Source organism: Lepus europaeus, chromosome X, assembly GCF_033115175.1.
Source record: "Lepus europaeus isolate LE1 chromosome X, mLepTim1.pri, whole genome shotgun sequence".
Taxonomy (NCBI): Eukaryota; Metazoa; Chordata; class Mammalia; order Lagomorpha; family Leporidae; genus Lepus; species Lepus europaeus.
In genome coordinates this window covers 97,551,897-97,571,724 of record NC_084850.1, presented here as the reverse complement: position 1 = coordinate 97,571,724, position 19,828 = coordinate 97,551,897, and the positions used below count along the sequence as shown (strand labels likewise).

General features: G+C 45.3%; 1 protein-coding gene across 3 annotated transcripts in view; it reads right to left on the bottom strand.

Moving 5' to 3' along the window:
- The window catches only part of SMC1A (structural maintenance of chromosomes 1A), a 39,800-nt gene that overhangs the window by 11,159 nt on the left and 8,813 nt on the right, over positions 1-19,828 (bottom strand). For all 3 annotated transcript variants that reach the window (XM_062184398.1, XM_062184399.1, XM_062184400.1), the window contains 10 exons: positions 18,662-18,847; positions 18,385-18,564; positions 18,133-18,279; positions 17,896-18,033; positions 16,975-17,091; positions 16,792-16,898; positions 13,732-13,873; positions 8,903-9,048; positions 8,659-8,812; positions 7,665-7,775 (listed from right to left, as the gene is read on the bottom strand). In XM_062184398.1, coding sequence (XP_062040382.1) covers positions 7,665-7,775; positions 8,659-8,812; positions 8,903-9,048; positions 13,732-13,873; positions 16,792-16,898; positions 16,975-17,091; positions 17,896-18,033; positions 18,133-18,279; positions 18,385-18,564; positions 18,662-18,847 — 1,428 coding nt within the window. The remainder of the gene's footprint in view (positions 1-7,664; positions 7,776-8,658; positions 8,813-8,902; positions 9,049-13,731; positions 13,874-16,791; positions 16,899-16,974; positions 17,092-17,895; positions 18,034-18,132; positions 18,280-18,384; positions 18,565-18,661; positions 18,848-19,828) is intronic.

Here is a 19,828-nt window from a genome sequence, read left to right as displayed (position 1 = left end):
AAAGGAAAATAACACAGTGAATAAATCTTGAGAATGCCAAGGAACCAACTCATTATTTTGTAAACTGATGAATAAAGGGAAAGAATCAAGCAGATATATGTTTCCTATACAAACTGTATTGCAGAGTAACGGAAGAAATGATAGCAATTCTCTCTCTATAGTATTCCAGCCAACAAAGAAATGACAGAACAAGATCATTGTTTGGCAGTCCTCAAGGGATTAATGGAGCTGGGTAATGATCATCACAGCCGGGAACCACAAAGTCCTGCACCCAGATGTTATGTGTTTCCTAATGGAAGCGACTACATCACCTGTGAATAGCCATGCCCACAACAAACAAGTCAAGCCCAAAGACTAGCATCTAATCAGGCCTCTACATTGGTGCTGTCCAATATCATCCCTGCTGGGCACACAAAATGGGGTAAGGGTGACTGAGCAATGAAAGTTTTAATTTTACGGGATTTTAAGTTCATTTACATTGAAAAACTGATCCTTAATTCAGTTATTGGAAAACTTTTTAAGCGTATTTGGAACAACTTGGGTATATGGGTCTCCTTTCTCAACTGTAAATTTTAGGAAATCTAAGTATAGATCAAGTATTTCTGAGGAAAGTTTAGCATCTAAACTAAGATGTTCTGGATTTGAATACAGGATTAGGAAGATTTAGTACAATAAAAGATCATCAAATATCAATAATTTTTATATTGTTCACACATTGAAATGACATTCTTGGACAGACTAGGCTAAACATAAAATATAGTATTAGAATTAGGAGCATGGGGCCGGCGCTGTGGCGTAGTGGGTAAAGCCACCGCCTGCAGTGCTGGCATCATATATGGGCGTCAGTTAGAATCCTGGCTGCTCCACTTCCGATCCAGCTCTCTGCTACGGCCTGGGAAAGCAGCAGAAGATGGCCCAAGTCCTCAGGCCCCTGCACCCACGTGGGAGACCTGGAAGAAGCTCCTGGCTCCTGGCTTTGGATTGGCGCAGCTCCGACTGTTGCAGCCAATTGGGGAGTGAACCAGCAGATGAAAGACACCTCTTTCTCTCTCTCCTTCTCTCTCTGTGTAACTGACTTTCAAATAAATAAATAAATATTAAAAAAAAAAAAGAATTAGGAGTGGCCATCTGGCAAAGCAGGTAAGACGTTGCTCGAGATGTCTACATTCCGTTATCAGAGGGCCTGGGTTTGATTCCTGGCTCTGTCTCTGATTCTAGCTTCCTGCTAATGCACTTCCTGGAAGCAGCAGGTGATGGCTTGAGTACTTAGGTCTCTGTCACCCATGTGGGAGACCTGGATGGAGTTCTGGACTCCCGGCTTTAGCTGGCCCAGTCCTGACTGTTGTGGGCATTTGGAGAGTGGACTCATGGATGGATGATTTATGTCTGACTCTTTCAAATATTTTTTTTTTAAAAAGTACTGGCTATAGCAAAGCAAATACTCCAATTGAAAAATACTAATTTCACCTTTTCCATTTTACTTTTAAAAATGTGGCTATTAGAAAATTAAAAATTACACAAACCGATCTTTACCTAACTACTCACTTACAGGAATGACAGAAAGTAGAAATATTTGTCTTGTTTCAGGAGGACTTCACTTCTGAAATGTTCATTATAGCCAGGGCTGGGCCAAGTTGAAGGTAGGAGCCAGAAACTCAATCCAGGTCTCCTCCATGGGTGACATGGATCCAATCACTTGAGTGATCACCTGCCATCTCCCAGGGTGCACCTTAACAGGAAAGCTGGATTTGAAAGTGGAGCCGAGACTCAAGCCCAGGCACTCTGATATGGAAATGTGCGTGTCCCAAGTAGTTTCTCAACTGATGCACTAAATGCCCAGGACAACACTGTAAACATCCCAGCAAAGTACAGAATGTGGAAAACTCTTTGGGGAAATGAAGCAATTTCTTCACCAACAAAATGATATTGCACAGAAAAAATAAGCAGGCGGAATGCGGTCCTATTGATGAAATGAAACTTGAGAAACATCAATCGTTTTATTAATCACCCATATGTATCTATCTAATCATTTACAATCCCAACTCAAGCAACCAAACTCTAAGAGAGTTTGTATGTGTGTATGTGTATGTGTGTGTATACGTGTGCATGTGACAATCAGGGAAATGTAATACTAATCATATTAAGGAATTATTATAGAACCATCATAATGGTTCTAATTATTTTTTAAGAATTATTATTTATTTATTTGAGAGGCAGAGTTAGAGAGAGAGGAAGAGACAGAGAGAAAGGTCTTCCACCCATTGGTTCACTCCCCAAATGGCCAGAATGGCCAAGGCTGGGTCAGAGTAATGTCAGGATCCAGGAGCTTCTTCTGGGTCTCCCATGTGGGTACAGGGGCCCAAGCACTTGGTCCATTTTCTGCTACTTTCCCAGGCCATTAGCAGGGAGCTAGATCAGAGGTGGAGCAGCCAGGACTCGGACTGGCACCCACGTGGGATGCCAGTGCTGCAGGCAGAGGCTTAACCTACCACACTATAGAGCCAGCCCCCTATTTCTTCTAGAGATACATTTTGCAATGTTTACAAATGAAATATGATGTCCAGAATTTATTTTAATATCATCTGGTAGTAAGCAAAGAGGACATCGTAAGTAGGGATACACATGGAAGAAGTCTAGCTATGAATTCATAGTTACTGAAACTGGTGATAACCTAAAAACAGAGCATTTTACTATTACACCTTTGCATATATATTTTTCCATAATAAAAATCTAAAGCCACCACAAAAAATCAATTTGAAGTGGCTCCCAGTGGCCCAGAATGGGACAATATAAGCATCAAGAAGAAAAAATGACTCCAACAGCTTGAAACATCAATATATCTAAACATTTTAAGTTTATGACAAACACAAATTTAAAACAACATCGTTCATATTTTTGTTGTTTTTTAAAGATGTATTTGTTTCCTTGAAAGGCAGAGTTATGGCAGAAGAGGGGGTGAAAGAAAGTTATTTTCCAACTGCTATTAAACTTTCCAAATGGCCACAACGGCTGGGAACGGGCCAGGCCAAAGACAGCAGCCAGGAACTTCGTCAGGGTCTCCCTACATGAGTGCAGGGACCCAAGCACTTGGACTATCCTCTGCTGCTTTCCCAGGTCATTAGCGGGGAGCTGGATTTGAAGTGGAGCAGCCAAGGCTTGAACTGGTGCCCATATGGGATGCCGGCATCACAGGCAGTGGCTTTACCTGCTACACTACAGCGCCAGCCCCCATCAGTTACCATTAAAGGCAGAAAAGGAAGTCAGCTCATTATTCCAAAAGAAAAAGAAAATGACATTTATCCTACCTTTCCTATACTAACCCTATAGTAGTCTCCTGTTATCCCCAGGGAGTACGTTCCAAGACCTCTCCAGTAGTTACTTGAAACCTTGGAAAGTACCAAACCCTACATATATGAAGTTTTTTCCTATACATATAAAGTTTTTTTTTTAAGAAGATTTTATTTGAGGGACCAGTGCTGTGATGCAGTGGGTTAACGCCCTGGCCTGCAGTGCCGGCATCCCATATGGGTGCTGGTTTGAGACCTGGCTACTCCACTTCCAATCCAGCTCTCTGCTATGGCCTAGGAAAGCAGTAGAATATGGCCCAAGGCCTTGGGCCCCTGCACTCACGTGGGAGACCTGGAGGCAGCTCCTGGCTCCTGGCTTTGGATTGGTGCAGCTCCAGCCATTGTGGCCAATTGGGGAGTGAACCATCGGATGGAAGACCTCTTTCTCTCTCTTTGCTTCTCCTCTGTGTGACTCTGACTTTCAAATAAATAAATGAATCTTTAAAAAAAAAGATTTTATTTGAAAAGCAGAGTTATATATAGAGACAGAGACAGAAGGGGGGAGAGAGAGAGAGAGAGAGAGAGAGAGAGAGAGAGAGAGAGATATCTCTTCCCTCAGTTGGTTCACTCCCCAAATGGTCTCAACTGCTGGGGCTGGGCCAGGCTGAAGCCAGGAGCCAGGAATTTCATCTGGATCTCCCACATGGATTGTGGGCGTACAAGCACTTGGGCCATCTTCTACTGCTTTCTCAGATGCATTGGCAGGGAGCTGGATGGGAAGTGAAGCAGCAAGAACTTGAACCAGCATCCATATGGGATACCAGCATTGCAGTCAGCGGCTTTTACCCACCGCCATGCCAACCCTCTATAATAGTTTATAAATTAGGCACAGTAAGAGACACCTAATAATGAAAGAACAATTACAACAATGTATTAGAAAAGTTACATGAATGCTATCTCTCCCTTTTGCCACAATGCCCACGTGATGAGATAATGTAAGGTGAATGATGTAGGCACTGCGACAGAGTTAGGCTGCTCCCCAAGAATTTCTTGAACGTAAGTACTACAATATTGTGGCAACTGAGCTGGTAACTAAGTGCCCAACCAGCAGTCAGGGGTAGTGAATATAGTATGGATATGCTAGGCAAAGAGATGATTCCTACTCCTGGTGGGATATAGTGGGAAAGAGCGAGAATCCAACATGCTACCCAGAACAACCCATGATTTAAAGCTTGTGTATTGTTTATTTAAGGAATTTTCCATTTAATATTTTCAGACCACGGTTGATCATGAGTGACTGAAACTGCAGAAGGCAAAACCGCAGATAAGAGGGAGCTACTGTATTTCAAGAGAATGAAACAGTTGACCGTGTTTCTTTTTAGAATTCCAACTAACAAATGGAGGAAGAATGAAATTTTTAAAATTACCACTTTGCAATCCTTAACAGATCCAGCCAATGATTGCCAACAGCTTCTAAAACCAACTTAGGAAAGGAAAAGAGAGAACTCTATAAAAATGGACCAGTTGAACCCCATGATCATGGTTCTTAACTTGTGTTATGTAAATTATCAAACATGCATGGGAACTCAGAGAATAGGACAGTGAATCACCCTTACCCAGTTTCAACAATTATCAGCTTATGCCAGATACACTGCCATTTACCCCCCTCCCCAACTCCAAAATAGTCATTTATTTGAAAGCAAATCCCAAACATATCATTTCAGCCACAAATACTTCAGTACACATCTCTAAAATCCAGTTTCTGAACCTCAGCACTACTGACACTCTGAGTCGCATTAGTGGCCTCTGAGGCTGCCCTATGCATTATAGGATGTTTAGCCCCATCCCTGGTGTCTACCTACTGCTTGCTGGCAGTAACCCCCCATTTCTGGGTGTGACAAGTGAGTGTGACAAGAGTGTCTCCAGACACTGTCCAATGTCCCCTGGGTAGTAAATATCCACTTTCCCACTGAGAATCACTGCTGTAAAAGATAAAGTTTTGTTCTTGCACTGGTGTTTCCTACATAGTCAGCTCTCTGTATCCACAGGTTCCGTTATCAGTGAACTGACATAAACACCCAGTTAAAAAAACAACTGGAAACACTGCATATGTGTAATGAACACACATAGACTCTTTTGGTCATTATTCTCAAAATAAGACAGTCTATCAATTATTTATATAGTATTTTCATTGTTATTGAAGTACATGGGAGGAAATGTATAGGTTATATGCAAATACAACCCATTTTATGCAAATCTTGAGCATTCTCAGATTTTGCTATCTGAAGGTCCTGGAACCAATCCACCACCCCCGTGGGTACCAAGGAGCAGCTGTCATTGGTACATACAGTAGGCTGATCAGATCCACGTCTGAGTTTTTGGCAAGAAGAGTTCACAGGTAACGGTGAATATTTAACATTATACAGTGATAGAAATGACATCAGAAGTCTACTAATGTGATGCAAATAGAAGTTCACATGCACATAGTACTACCTATATTCTTATCAAATAAGAAAGGTTGACTCCAATCAAAACCTGGTGATTTGCCCACCAGTATATAGGAAACACAGGGAATGAAAGAATACGTTAAGCCACACAATGGGGACCTAATCAGCCAAATCCAGAATGTAGAAAATTATACAAGACCAACAATCCAATTTCTTCAATAAATAATAGGAACAGAAAACACAGACTAGCACAAATTTTAACATATGGACCTCACTTGAATCCTGATATAAACACATAAATAAAAATTATGAGACATTTCATGAATATCTTAATAGTCACCAAACATGAGATTATAATAGGGGCCAGCATTATAGTGTAGTGGTTTAAGCCACCACCTATAACACTGGGAACTCATGTGGGCACTGGTTTGAGTCTCGGCTTCTCCACTTCCAATCCAGTTCCCTGCTAACGTGCCTAGGAAAGCAGTAAAGGATGGCCGAAGTGCTTGGGCTCCTGTACCCATGTCAGAGACCTGGAAGAAGCTCCTGGAGTCCGCCTAGCCTAGGCCTGGCGCAGCACTGGCTGTTGAGGCCATCTGGAGATGGAAGATATCTGTCTGTCTCTCCCTCCCTACCTCCCTCTCTGTAACTCTGCCTTTCAAATAAATAAATCTTTAAAAAAATTTTTTTTTATTATTTATTTGACAGATAGAGTTAGACAGTGAGAGAGAGAGACAGAGAGAAAGGTCTTCCTTCCGTTGCTTCACCTCCCAAATGGCCGCTACGGCTGGCGCTGCACCAATCCAAAGCCAGGAGCCAGGTGCTTCCTCCTGGTCTCCCACGAGGGTGCAGGTGCCCAAGCACTCGGGCCATCCTCCACTGCCTTCCCAGGCCACAGCAGAGAGCTGGACTGGAAGAGGAGCAGCCAGGACCAGAACCCGGCGCCCATATGGGATGCCAGCGCTGCAGGCGGAGGCTTAGCCAAGTGAGCCATGGCACTGGCCCCTAAAAAATTTTTTTTAAGTTTTAATGCTATGGTTTTTCCAAGTCTGCATACTCTAGAGTATGCATACCAAAGCAATTATGGGTGCAATAATATCTGGAATTTGATTTAAAATAGTCGACTGGGAGTAGAGGAGGGGTGGAGAGCAGAACTAAAGGAGACTGATCATATACTGCTGTTGATGCTGGGTCATGGGTACCTTGGGTTCACTGTATCATTCTTACTTCTATGTATGTCCATGATAAGTTAAACCAAATGAAACACTCTTGGATATGATGAAGTATGGGTTGGAAAGCACTAGAAACCATTTAGGAGGCTCCTGCAGGAATCTAAGGGAGATGAGTGAGACCTGCACTTGAGAGAGAGTGGAAACAGATAAAAGTAGAAGAGATGTCAGAGGGGAAATCAATTGCGCTTGGCCATTAACTGACTATGTAAAGTAAGAGAGGGAGGAGCCAAGGAGGTGGTTCAGATTTCTGGCTGAGCCTAGGGGTAGGGAGCACTGAGCAGGAGCAGATTTGGAGAGGAAGGGTGCACCCTGAGGTAGCTGCGGGGCCTGGCAGAGACAGCAGCTGCAACCAGGAGGGGAGAAGACACAGGATTAGAGAAGGCCAAGGAAGAAAGAGTACCTGAGGCAGAGCCAAGCTGTTCACCACACAGGAGACTGTGTGTGCATTATCTAGGCATAGACATGTACATACAGGGAAGGGGCAGACAGAGTAGGCAGGGACAGGAGCAACTGGAGGTATGGTGTGGGGGATGTGTGTGTCTGCATGTTCATATGAGGGGAGACTGACTCAACCTGATCCTCTCTCCCTGGCCTGCTCTCCCCGCTCTCTAGCCACGGTCTGCACAGGGGCCCCAGATCATCTGATGCTCTCTCTAAAGCTGGGGAGATGCCCCTACCCCACCATGGTTGACCCTTACCTTCAAATCCTCACACAGGTCACCGTAGTCGATCTCAATGAGGGCCTCTCGTGCATAGATGCTGGAAGTTCTCTGTGAACCACTCACTGAATCCTCCCCCTGGGAGCTACCCTGCAGAGGCAAGCAGGAGTGTTAAGTGGAGGAGACTGGCTGTTGAGAGCACCCCTCTACAGGGAGGCTGGGGCTCCTCTGCAGCCTTCAATGGCTTTGAGGAAGTACCTCGCTAGAAAGCACTGTGGCAGAGGCGCTGCAGGCACAAAGACCGGACTTCAAAATCAGCCTCTACCACTTACGAACGGGGTGATCATAGGCAAGTCAGGCTCTCAGACCCTGAGTCTCTTCATCTGTAATGCAGGGACATTCCCTGCCTGGCAGGGCTGTGGTTAGGATTAGGGGTAATTATAGCACGTGCTTCTCAGATGTCCAGATCATTTCTGTTATTTGGTATCTTACCAAATTAAACTGACAGGCTATTTGGGAAAGGGAAGGGAGGAAGACACACTGTATACAAACAGCCTCTCAGTTAACATTCCCCAGCCCTCGCTGGTCACGGGTACAATGCCTCCGCTTCTCCACTGGCTGGTGGCCCTCCCTTCCTAGAACTCCGCTTCCTCACCTCTGCATTGCTGATGGCCCTTACTCAACCCTCTCCTGGCCAACCTCCCTTACTGCAGCAGAGCTATCATCCCTCAGGCCCCGCTTCCCAGCTCCCGCTGCTGTTGGCTCATGTCCCTCAGTTCTCACATCTACCAACTTCCACCACCTGTGGAGCTAGCACAGGTCAGGTCCTGAAGGTTGATGCCAACTTCTGGCGGCTCTACCCCAAGTCAGCTAGCTTCCCTCTCACACCCAGGCTGCTCCCCTTCAGCTCACCTCGGCTCATCTCTGCCACATGCCCCTTTATGGCCCTCGCCCCCCTTCCACACCACCTTCAGGCCCCCTCCCTGCTTAGTGCTGTTCACGGCGCACTACCACCAACAGCCATAGAACTCACCTCTTCTTGACTAATATCATCCATGGTGCCCTTCGACAGCGGCAGCTTTATATCCTGCATTTTGCAGGCCTGGAGCAAGTTGTGGCGGTCGCTGCGCTTCTGTTCCAGCTTGGTCTCGATGGCTGTCACCTCCTTTTGTAAATGGGTCATTTCCCTACAAAGGTCCGGGAGCAGGGTGAGACCCCAAACTAGCAGGCTGCCCACTCTACCTCCTTCCTCCCACCCCAGGCCTCAACACACTCACTTGTTGGCGCCCCCAAGTTTCTTACGAATCTCCTCCATCTCATGATTTTTGTCATTGACTTCCGACTTCTTGGCCAGGTGCTGGTTCTTCAGGTCTTGTAGCTGGGCCATGGTCTCATCTATGATCTTCATGTGTCTTTGCTCTTCCTGGTTCCCACAGGGGCGACAGGTCAAGGTGAGGGTTTTGCTCATCTCACCCGAGATCTTCTCCCACCACCCTCACCCTTCCTACCAGGCAATCTGGGGAGCCACTGCACACCACCAACACCTCTCAGCCTTCTTTTACCTTTTTCTAACCTATTTGGTTGCCCTCTCCCACACACCCCAATTGTAAAGCTACCTTCTATAGAAAAGTCCAAAGTATTAAAAATATATAAAGTAGAGAGGAACAATCACTTGTAGTCCCACCAGCCAGAGAACTCATTAACATTCTAAGAATTTATTTTCTCCCAGCATTATTTATAGACAGCTATACATAGTTGAGACTAGATTGCAATTAAAACTCTATATTCTGAATTAATGTTATAGTTCAACATTTTTTCCACAGAGAAACTTCCTGCCATGTGCAGTATGACATTTGTCTTTTTAAAAACCCAAACAGCACTGTGTATTTTCTATGACAACACATTTATGAATGTGCACGTGTTTAGGTAAACCTGTAAAAGACCTGGAAGAACACACACTAACCTGGGATTGCCTCTGGAAAGACTAAAAGGACTGAAGTTAAGAATGGACAGGCAAAAGGGAATGTGGCCTTACTTATAATACTGATTTTTTTTTGACAGGCAGAGTTAGACAGTGAGAGAGAGAGAGAGAGAGAGAGAGAAAGGTCTTCCTTCCGTTGCTTCACCCCCCAAATGGCCACTACAGCCAGCGCACTGCGCCGATCTGAAGTCAGGAGCCAGGTGCTTCCTCCTGGTCTCCCATGCCAGTGCAGGGGCCCAAGCACTTGGGCCATCCTCCACTGTCTTCCCGTGCCACAGCAGAGAGCTGGACTGGAAGAGGTGCAACCAGGACTAGAACCCGGCACCCATATGGGATGCTGGCGCCACAGGCAGAGGATTAACCAAGTGAGCCACGGCGCCGGCCCCAATACTCTTGATTTTTTGAAAGGATATTGTGCATTTTCATTTTGATCTTACAAAGTCACATATAGGGGACATATCTGTAACTTATTCCCAAATTGATCATAAAAATACTATGGGGGTGAGGCAGTGCTGTGGCGTAGTGGGAAAAGCCACTGCCTGCAGTGCTGACATCCCATATGGGCGCTCGCTGGTTTGAGTCCCAGCTGCTCCACTTCTAATCCAGCTCTCTGTTATGGCCTGGGAAAGCAACAGAAGATGGCCCAAGTCCTTGGGCCCCTGCACCCACGTAGGAGACCTGGAAGAAGCTCCTGGCTCCTAGCTTCGGATCGGCTCAGCTCCGGCAGTTGTGGCCAACTGGGGAGTGAACCAGCAGATGGAAGACCTCTCTCTCACTCTGCCTCTCCTTCTCTGTAACTCTTTGAAGTAAATAATATATAAATCTTAAAAAAATAATACTACAGATATAGGGACAGCCCAAAAGCAAACGTGGTAGTACCTTGATGAATCCTGATAATGCGCAGCAAGTAAGAGTTCTTGGCACTGTTCTTGCAACTGTCTGCTCTATGGGAAATGTTCACTGAACCCTGTCACAGGATTCCACTACCCAATCTGCAATTCCATGTAGGACTACAGTAAAACTTGGGGTGGGCATTTGGCCAAGCAGTTTAAGATGCTTGCATTGCCTACCACAGTGCCTGACTTCTGTATCTGCCTCTGGTTCCTGATACCAACTTCCTGCTATTGCAGATCCTGGGAGGCAGCTGATGATGGCTCAAGTGACTGGAATTCTAGGATCCCAGCTCTAACACAGCATCAGCCACTGCAGGGATCTGGGACGTGAACCAGCAGATCAGAGCTCTCTTTCTCTGACTTCCTTCTCCCAAATAAAGATTAAAAAAAAAGTTCACAATGATACCAAAGAGGACAACAGTCATCCTGTGGTATTTGTGGGAAATTGGTTCCAGAACCCCATAAGCACCATGATCTGTGATGCTAGAGTTCCTTATATAAAACGGTATACCATTTACACATAATCTTCTCACTTCCTGTATAATTTATCAGTGGTGGGGAACATTTTTTCTTTCAAGGGCCACGTGGATATTTATAACATCATTTGCGGGCCATACAAAATTATCAACTTAAAAGTCAGCTGTGAGGCCAGCATTGTGGCATAGCAGGTTAAGCCTCTGCCTGTGATGCCAGCATCCCAGCATCCCATATGGGTACCAGTTCAAGTCCTGGCTGTTCCAATTCTAATCCAGCTTCCTGCTAATGCACCTGGGAAAGCAGCAGCAGATGGCCCAAGTGCTTGGGACCCTGCAACCCATGTGGGAGACCTGGAAAAAGCTCCTAGTCCTGGCTTCAGCCTGGTCCAGCCCTGACCATTGCAACCATCTGAGGAGTGAACCAATGGATGGAAAATCTGTCTCTCCTCCTCTTTAACTCTTTCAAATAAATTAAAAAAAAAAACATAAAGAAATTAGCCTGCTATAGGTTTACCAAAGTTTGAGTTCCACCTAGCATTGCCCTGGCAGGGCCAGAGCAAATGATTTCGTGGGCCTTATATGGCCTGCAGGTCTGCTTCATTTTTTTTGAGAGAGGCCTTCCATCCACTGGTTCACTCTCCAAATGGTCACAATGGCCAGGAGCTTCCTCCAGGTCTCTCATGTGGGTGCAAGGGCCCAAGGACTTGGGCCATCCTCTACTGCTTTCCCAGGCCACAGCAGAGAGCTGGATTGGAAGTGAAGCAGCTGGGACTTGAACCGGCACCCATATGGGATGCTGGCACTGCAGGCAGAGGCTTTACCTGTTACGCCACAGTGCCAGCCCCAAAGGTTAATTAATTTGGAAGGCAAAGTTACAGAGAGAGAGAGCAACAGCGAGAGATGGAGGAAGATACAGAAAGACAGAGATCTTTATCTGCTGGTTCACTCTCCAAATGGCCACAAAGGTCAGAACTAGGCCAATTCGAAGCCTGAAGCCAGAAGTTTCTTCCGGGTCTCCCACATGGGTTCAGCAGCCTAAGCACTTGGGCCATGTTCTACTGCTTTCCCAAGCACATTAGCAGGGAGCTGGATCAGAAGTAGATCAGCCAGTATTCAAACTGGTGTCCATATGGGATGCTGGCACTACAGAGGCCTTACCCACTACACCACAACACCCCCTTCATACCTGCTTTAAATCAGCCCTAGATTATTTATAATATCCAATACAATACAAATGCTATGTAAATAGTTGTCATACTGTACTACTTAGGAATAAAAAAAAAAATCTGTACATATTTTAGTGCAGGTATGACCACCATAATCCTAACTACACTTCCCATCTGCAGTTGATTTAATCTACAGATTCAGAATTCATGGATACAGAGGGTTGATAATACTTTAATCAGGAGTTAATGAAGAAAACTCATAAAGCAGCAGACAAAATTAATTAAAGGCAGACATGAAAGATTCAAATGATGGTCATATGTTCAAGCCAACAGATCAAGTCACTTAACTAAATGCTGTAAGAGGTTTCACTGTAATTTAAAAAAAAGTCAGAAAATTGAGTTATCACACACAATACATGCTGGCACAGGTAAGCAAAAATCAAAAGAATGTAGCTGTGCAGTGACTGGAGTTCAGGAAAAAATCATCACCTGCTGCACTGAATTTACACTGTGAACATTATACATATCTGCATTTATACTATGCATATTATACATACATATATATATATATAATTTTATTTGAAGGGCAGAAAGAAGAGACAAGAGACACAGAGATCTCTCACCCTCTGCAGGTCACTCCTCAAAGGCTTGCAACAGCTAAGGCTGGGACCGGCCAAAGCCAGGAGTTGGGAACCCAATCTAGATTTCCCATGTAGGTGGCAGAGGACCAACCACTTGAGCCATCACCTGCTGCCTCCTAAGGTGTGCATTAGCAGGAACTCAGAATCAGCGGCAGAGCCAGGACTAGAACCCAGGCACTGGACAGGGGTTATAAGCATCCCAAGAGGTGTTTTAACTGCTACGCCAAACACCCACCCCCATTTGCTATTTAATTTCTATGTTTATCTTGGCTTTTGGTTAAGTGTTGTAAGTATATATATTTCAGCACTGTCAAGGATTTATTTTAGGGAATAGTTTTAGGGAATGGCTTAGGAATAGTTTTCCTTTTAAAAGTGGTCTGTGTATTATTACTAAAGGTTGAAGACCTCTAGATATCACAAATGTTAATATGTAACGAGCTTTTCTAAATTTCTACTTGCCAAAGGCACTGGATATTTTCCAAATGGGAACTATAAATACTGCTTGTAATAAACATCAAACTGCTTGCAGAAAGCTTTGCCAGTACGTTGGATTACCTCCTCAGGTAACACTGAGTTAGAGGGTTGCAACACACCCTGAAGCCTCTTGACGGATGCTACCACACTGCATAAGAATGAATATTGGTCTCCTGTGCCATGGCTGGTGGTGAGTATTATCCTTTTTTGTTTTTAAATCTTAGTAAACAAACTATGTGACTATTGCTTTATTTTGCATTGCTTTGATTTCTACTAAGGCTACATTATTTGAATATATTTATGGGCTATTTGAAGCTCTCCTTGAACTGTCTATGCCACTTACCCACTGCCCCCTATTTAGATCTTGGTGTTTTTCTTGAGAAAATTATAAATTATGAACACTGTCTTTCTGTCCGTCACATTTCTTCCAATTTTTCCTCCCAGTTTTTTGTCTTTCAATCTTCTCCTTCCTTACCTTCTTCAGCTTTTCTATCTCATTTTCATCCTTTTTCACTGTCTGCTCCCACATGTGGACTTTATCCTGGTCCTCCTTCAGTTGGTTCTTTTCAAAATCCAACTGGATACCCAAACGAGTCTTCTGGTTCTCAAACTCCAAACTGTGGAGGGAAAAGGGAAACTAGGTCCAGGGCTTGGGACCCCAGAGTTACTCCTGAGTTTTAGTCACCACCCAGCTCATCCACAACCATAGACATAAAACCGCTCCCTAACGTTGGAGAGCTAAGTTCCTCAGCCTTGCCCTAGGGACATGACACAAGCCAGGGTGATTGGGCTAAAGCCCTCTAAACATTAGTGAGTACAGCACCCTTTCGAGTTCCTAGAAGTAGGCATTAAAAGGTCCATCTGGATCCAGCAGCTGTGGCAAATACTCTTTATTTAGCTTCTAGGTACATATAGCATCTTTAATCCTCTCATCAGCAACTCCACAAGCAGGCATTATTATCCTAATTTTACAAACCAGGAAACAGGCCCAGAGGTAAAAGACCTTGCCCAAGGCCTTAGTAAATGGTTACATGTGAGATCAGAACCCACATCTAACAGTAAAATCTGTGCTCTTCCTCATATTACCACCACTGCACTATAATGTAGTGAGTTGAAACTGGTCTCTCGACACTGGCACTTAATAGTGGTGTGATCTCAGACAAGTTAGTTATCCTCTCTATGCCTCACAAATAGAAGAGTACTGACTGAGTTATCAGGAGATTTATTTTTTAAACAAGTCAATTTGCATAAACTCCTTACCGCCATGCCTGCCACACAGTAACTACTCAATAAATTGTAGTTATCATCGCCAGGTGTATTACCTGTACTCAGCTCATCTTTGCCCATGGGCTTTCTGTGCCTCAGGATTACAGAGCCTCTTAAAGGGGAATTGCTTGGGAGTACAAAAACATGAGAAAAGACTAGGTTCTCACTATTGTCTTCCTCATCATCTCTTCAGAAACACAGGGTGCAAAACCAGCATACATAGACACTCGCAGGCCAGGCAGGGCTAACTTCCAACTACCCCTCCACCCCCCAGTATGGTATGACAGCTGCTGCCAGATGTCATGCTAGCAGCTTAAACCTATTAGTCACTCTAATCCAAATGGAATGTAATTAACTGTAATTTTGAGCTATGCAATTTTAAGTCCAATCTCCTATGTGTGACTCATAAAGCCCTCTGTGATCTGGCCCCCGCTGACCTCTCCACTGCCCCCGCCTTCCTCCTGACCCCGTTTTTATGCTCCAGACATTCAAAACTACTTAGTATCCAGAACAAGGCATGCTCTCTCACACCTCCAAGCATGCTGTTCTCACTGCCTGGAACTCCCTTCTTCTGTTGCTGCCTGGATGGCTAAATCCTACTCACTCTTCAGGCTTCGATTCCCCACTATTTGTTCTCCAAAACCTTCCCTGATGGTTGCGAGCAGTTTCCGCTGTTCTTTGTTAGTTTCCTCCCTTTTTGGACTTCAGGAGCAGAGCTGAGTTTATCATACCCCACAATTCATAATACACTTAACCAAGTCTGTACAAGACCCTTCCCTTGTCTGTTTCAATCCCTAATTCTTACTCCATTACCTTCCCTCCTGTGAACATGTACCCCAAAGCATCTCTCTCTCACACACACACACGCATATCTTGCAAAATGTCATAGTTTCAAGATTCACACAAACACACAGTACTACAAAGTTCAATCCTTTTTTTTTTTTTTTCAGTAAATACCAGGTAACAATTGATTCATGTTACTGTGTTACTGCCTATAAATCTCGATCTTGCTTTGAACAGCTACACAGAATTTCATAGCCTGTATATTTACTATGTATAACCTACACTTTCTCCCACTGATGACCATCTACATTGTCACCAACATCACACAGCCACAAATTATGCCAAGAAGAACAACTCTGAACATGTCTCTTTATGAGCCCGTGGCAAGGCTCTCTGGAACACATAGCCAGAGCACATGTATGTCCGCATAACACACAGGACATATGTAGACTTACTTTCACCAAATCCTGCTAGATTGATTTTAGTTTGTATTCCTCTGATGCAGAGATTGAACATAAATTCCTAACAATTGTTAGCCAGTGAAGCTTCTTTCCATGAAATGGTAACTACATCCTCTGCCCACTTTTTTTAACTGGGTTTCTTGTCATTTTTATTTTTCCTCTTGTTGATTTGTAATTCCTTCAAAATCTCCTCTGTATTCTCTATCTACCCCAATTACACCATCGGTCATCCTGTCTTGAAACTGTTGATCTATGGGTTTCTCCCAGTACTTGGTTAAATTCCCTGAAGAAAGAAACAACCACTGTTTCAATTCTCTAACCCTTGAGCCTGGCTTGAGGTAGGAGAGCAAGAAATATTTACTGTATGGGTAAAAGGCTATATGAACAGCTGACTGAGGCCCAGGGCCTAAGGAGGTGACCATGCCATGTTTCTGTCCTACCCCATCTCCCCTTTCCCCTCCAATACCAAGCACAACCTGGCACAAGGTAGGTATTTATGACAGGTTTGCTGAATGAATGAGTAAGCTAAAGCAAGGAAGAAAGCAGAAGCTTGTCTAGTTTTGGTTATTCTTCCAATCTGGAACTTCTTTCCTTTGATCTCCCCACCCTCCCCACCCCCAGCAGTGCCACCAGGAAAGTGACAATAAAACATAGCATTCATTGCTCCTAGCAGGTACTAAGTATTATGCAAAATACACTATGGATTCTTTCATCTGATCCTCCCAACAATACCACAAGACTGGTCTCATTATTATTCCATCGTACAGAAACTGCAACATAGAAAGGTCAAAACGAGGTGAGCAGCTGAGATTTTAATGCAGGAAAACCAAGTTTTAAGCTGGCACTCTCACTATACTAGGCTGCACTGTCTCTCTGACCACCCTCTTCTTTAAGGCTTACCTCCTATAATAAACACCCATAAACCTAAGAGCTGCTTCATGCTTTCTGATGGCATCTGAACTTCCAAAAATGTCAGGCTGGGGGCTCAAGGGCACCCCAGTACCTTCTGCAATACTCCCACCTACCGCTTCTTGGCGATCTCATTCTGCCGCTTCACCTTCTCTTCCTCAAATTCCCGGATGTTGCGCACACCAATCTCCCGACAAAACTCTTCAAACACCTCATCCTCTACCTGAGGAGAAAGCCAGAGGGCAGCAGTCTTTCTGGACAGAGTCCTGCTCCCAACCCTAGTCTCACCCCCTACCAACCTGGTTCATCTTCTCCTTCAAATCTTTCATCTCTCTCTCTCGGCTCTGGATGATCCTCTTGATGTCATTAATGCGAGGCCCGAAGTTAGCTAATTCGCTCTCCAGCTTGGACTTTTCCTATAGGTAGTGGGTTGAGAACAAAAGAGAAAGGTTTCTTGGAGGCAAAGAGCTACCCTAACTGCACTCAGGAAGGGCGGAGAGGCACATGCTCAGAGAACCTGACCCAGCGCCGCTGCCCTAGTCAGGTCTCTACCCTCTCCTCCTGGAGCCACCACAGTGCTTCCCCACTTGTCTCCAGTTAGGTCAACTTCAATCCACAGGCTGGGCACACAGTAAACATTAGTTATAGGTCAACAATCCCTTATCTCTAACTCCTGAGGCCAGCTATGTTTGAGAATTCAGACTTGAGTTTAGCAAAAGGTAAAATGATTTATGTACTACATAGTATCTAACACCTCCAGGGTGGTCTGGGGAAATAAGAAAAAAAAATTATCTAGAACAGTACATCTACCCAAAGGGACAGATCCACCTGCAATTCACTTTCAGAAGTTCACATATTTGCTGAATGAACGAATAAATGAATGATATGAATAACATCTCCCATTGGCTGAACACCTAGAAGTGCAAGCACTTCACAGGCATTACTTCAATCATCACAACGACCATATAAAATAGGGACTATTCTATCTCCCATCTGACAGATAAAGATGAGAAAACTGACACTGAGAAACAACTTGCGTAATGCCATAACACGTTAGACATCGCAATCTTATCCCCGCTAGATAAGTCCATGCTATGCTCGGCTCCCTGAAGCAGGCCAGAGGAGGCAGGGAAGTGCAGCAAGTTGTCACCCCCTAGAAAAACCTACGCTAGGATCCTGAGGATGGCTTTTGGAGGACAGGGCTGAAAGGTGGGCCCTACCTGCAGATTGAGGGCCAGATGTCGTGTCTTGGTCTGCTCTAGGTCACTCTGTGAGTACTTGAGCCGCATCTGCAGGCCATGCGCCTGAGACTGCACCTGGCGCAGCTCTGCCTCTTTCCGCTTTGCCTTCATTTGCTCCTGAAGGAGACAGGAAAGAAGGGCTAAGTGGTGAGAAGGTAGCCAACCTGGGCTGACGACCCCCGACATTAAGGACCAGCACCACTGCCTGCGGCTTACCTTGAGCTCCTCTGTCAACCGCTCCTTCTTCTCTTTCAGCTTATCCACTGCTTTCTCATCCCAGCGCCGCGCCTTGGCCTTCAGGTCACTGGCCCCACCAGAGATCACTCCTGACTTCTGGAACAGGGTCCCATCCAGTGCCACTGTCTACAAACCATAAGGAGAATAGAGGAGAAGAGGGGAGAGAAGCTGAACACAGGAATCTCTGGGATTGAGCCTGTCCTGCTCGCACCTGGGGAAGAGAATTCACACCTTGTGGCGCTGGTGGCCTCCAAAGGCAATGCGGCGGGCGTCTTCCACGTTGTCACAGACAAGGGCATTACCGCACGCATACTGCAGGGCCTTTTTAATATGGGGTGGCTCGTAGCGAATCACATCAATCACAAGCTTGGCCCCCTTCAGCTCCCGGAGCTTCTCATCTGTTGGTTTTACCTGTTGGGAGAGGCCCAGTAAAGTGGCAGAACCAAGGGCACAGAGGAGGGGCTCTCAAACACTGCCCCGACCTGGCCCCCACCCTCACAAGCCTCACCTCCAGGTAGTCAAGAGGCAAGAAGGTCTCAGGCTCCCCACGCTGCTCCTTGATATACTGAATACAGTCCCGGCCCGTCTTCTCTGAGTCAACAATAATGGCATCCATGTTCTTGCCCAACACCTTGGTCACAGCAATCTGATACTTCTTCTGTGTGGGCTGGCAGAGGTCAATGAGGCGGCCGTACTGAGTAAAGGAGAAAGGGAACACTGAGTGTGAGGCTTTCAGGAACTGGCTCACGAATCCCATTTTCCAGCTTGGGCAGAAGGGCAGGCTAGAATTTGTATCAGGATCAGGGAATGCAGCTGGCAGTGCCTACTGGACAAGACAGCCCATGGGGCCGACACTGTGGCGTAGCGGGTAAAGCTGCAGCCTGCAGTGCGCGCATCCCATATGGGTGCCGGTTCAAGTCCTGGCTGCTCCACTTCTGATCCAGCTCCCTGCTAGGTCCAGGGAAAGCAGTGGAAGATGGCCCAAGTTCTTGGGCCCCTGCAGCTATGTGAGAGACCTGGAGGAAGCTCCTGACTCCTGGCTTCAGATGGGCCTAGCTCTGGCCACTGCAGCCATTTGGGAAGTGAACCAGCAGATGGAAGACTTCTTTCTTTCTCTCTGCCTCTATGCTCAAATAAATAAATCTTTAAAAAAAAAAAAAAAGAACGAACGAAAAGGACTGCCCACTAACTGCAGCTTTGTAATCTTATCTTATGCAAGTAGGAGTGGTCTGAGCAGGCAGCACTGGCTAGACTCGCACTGCTGCCTGCAATCCATAGTAGCCAATCTTAATGCCCTTGCCAAAAGTAGGAAGGTCTAGGTATGAGAAGGAGGGCAAAGGGAGGAAATGATGGGTTATGTGATGAAGGAAACCCAGTATTACAAGAGTACCTCAAGGGAGGCTCCAAGCAAGAGATGATACTGTCTCTAGGCGCAATTATACAAGAGAACTGAAAGGGGAAAGCGCAAGCAGGCTGAGACTACTGCTTCCAGAGCCCGCCAAGAAGGAATGGAAGCCTACAAATCTCCTCCTGGGAGATTAACTACTAACGACTGAATGGGACTCTAGTAATGAACCACTACCTTCTGACTTAACATCTATTTGGTCTTGACCTCAGTTTCTGACTGCAGAACTCCTAAAACCCCGGACTTTCTGGAGTGAACAGTGTCTTTTAT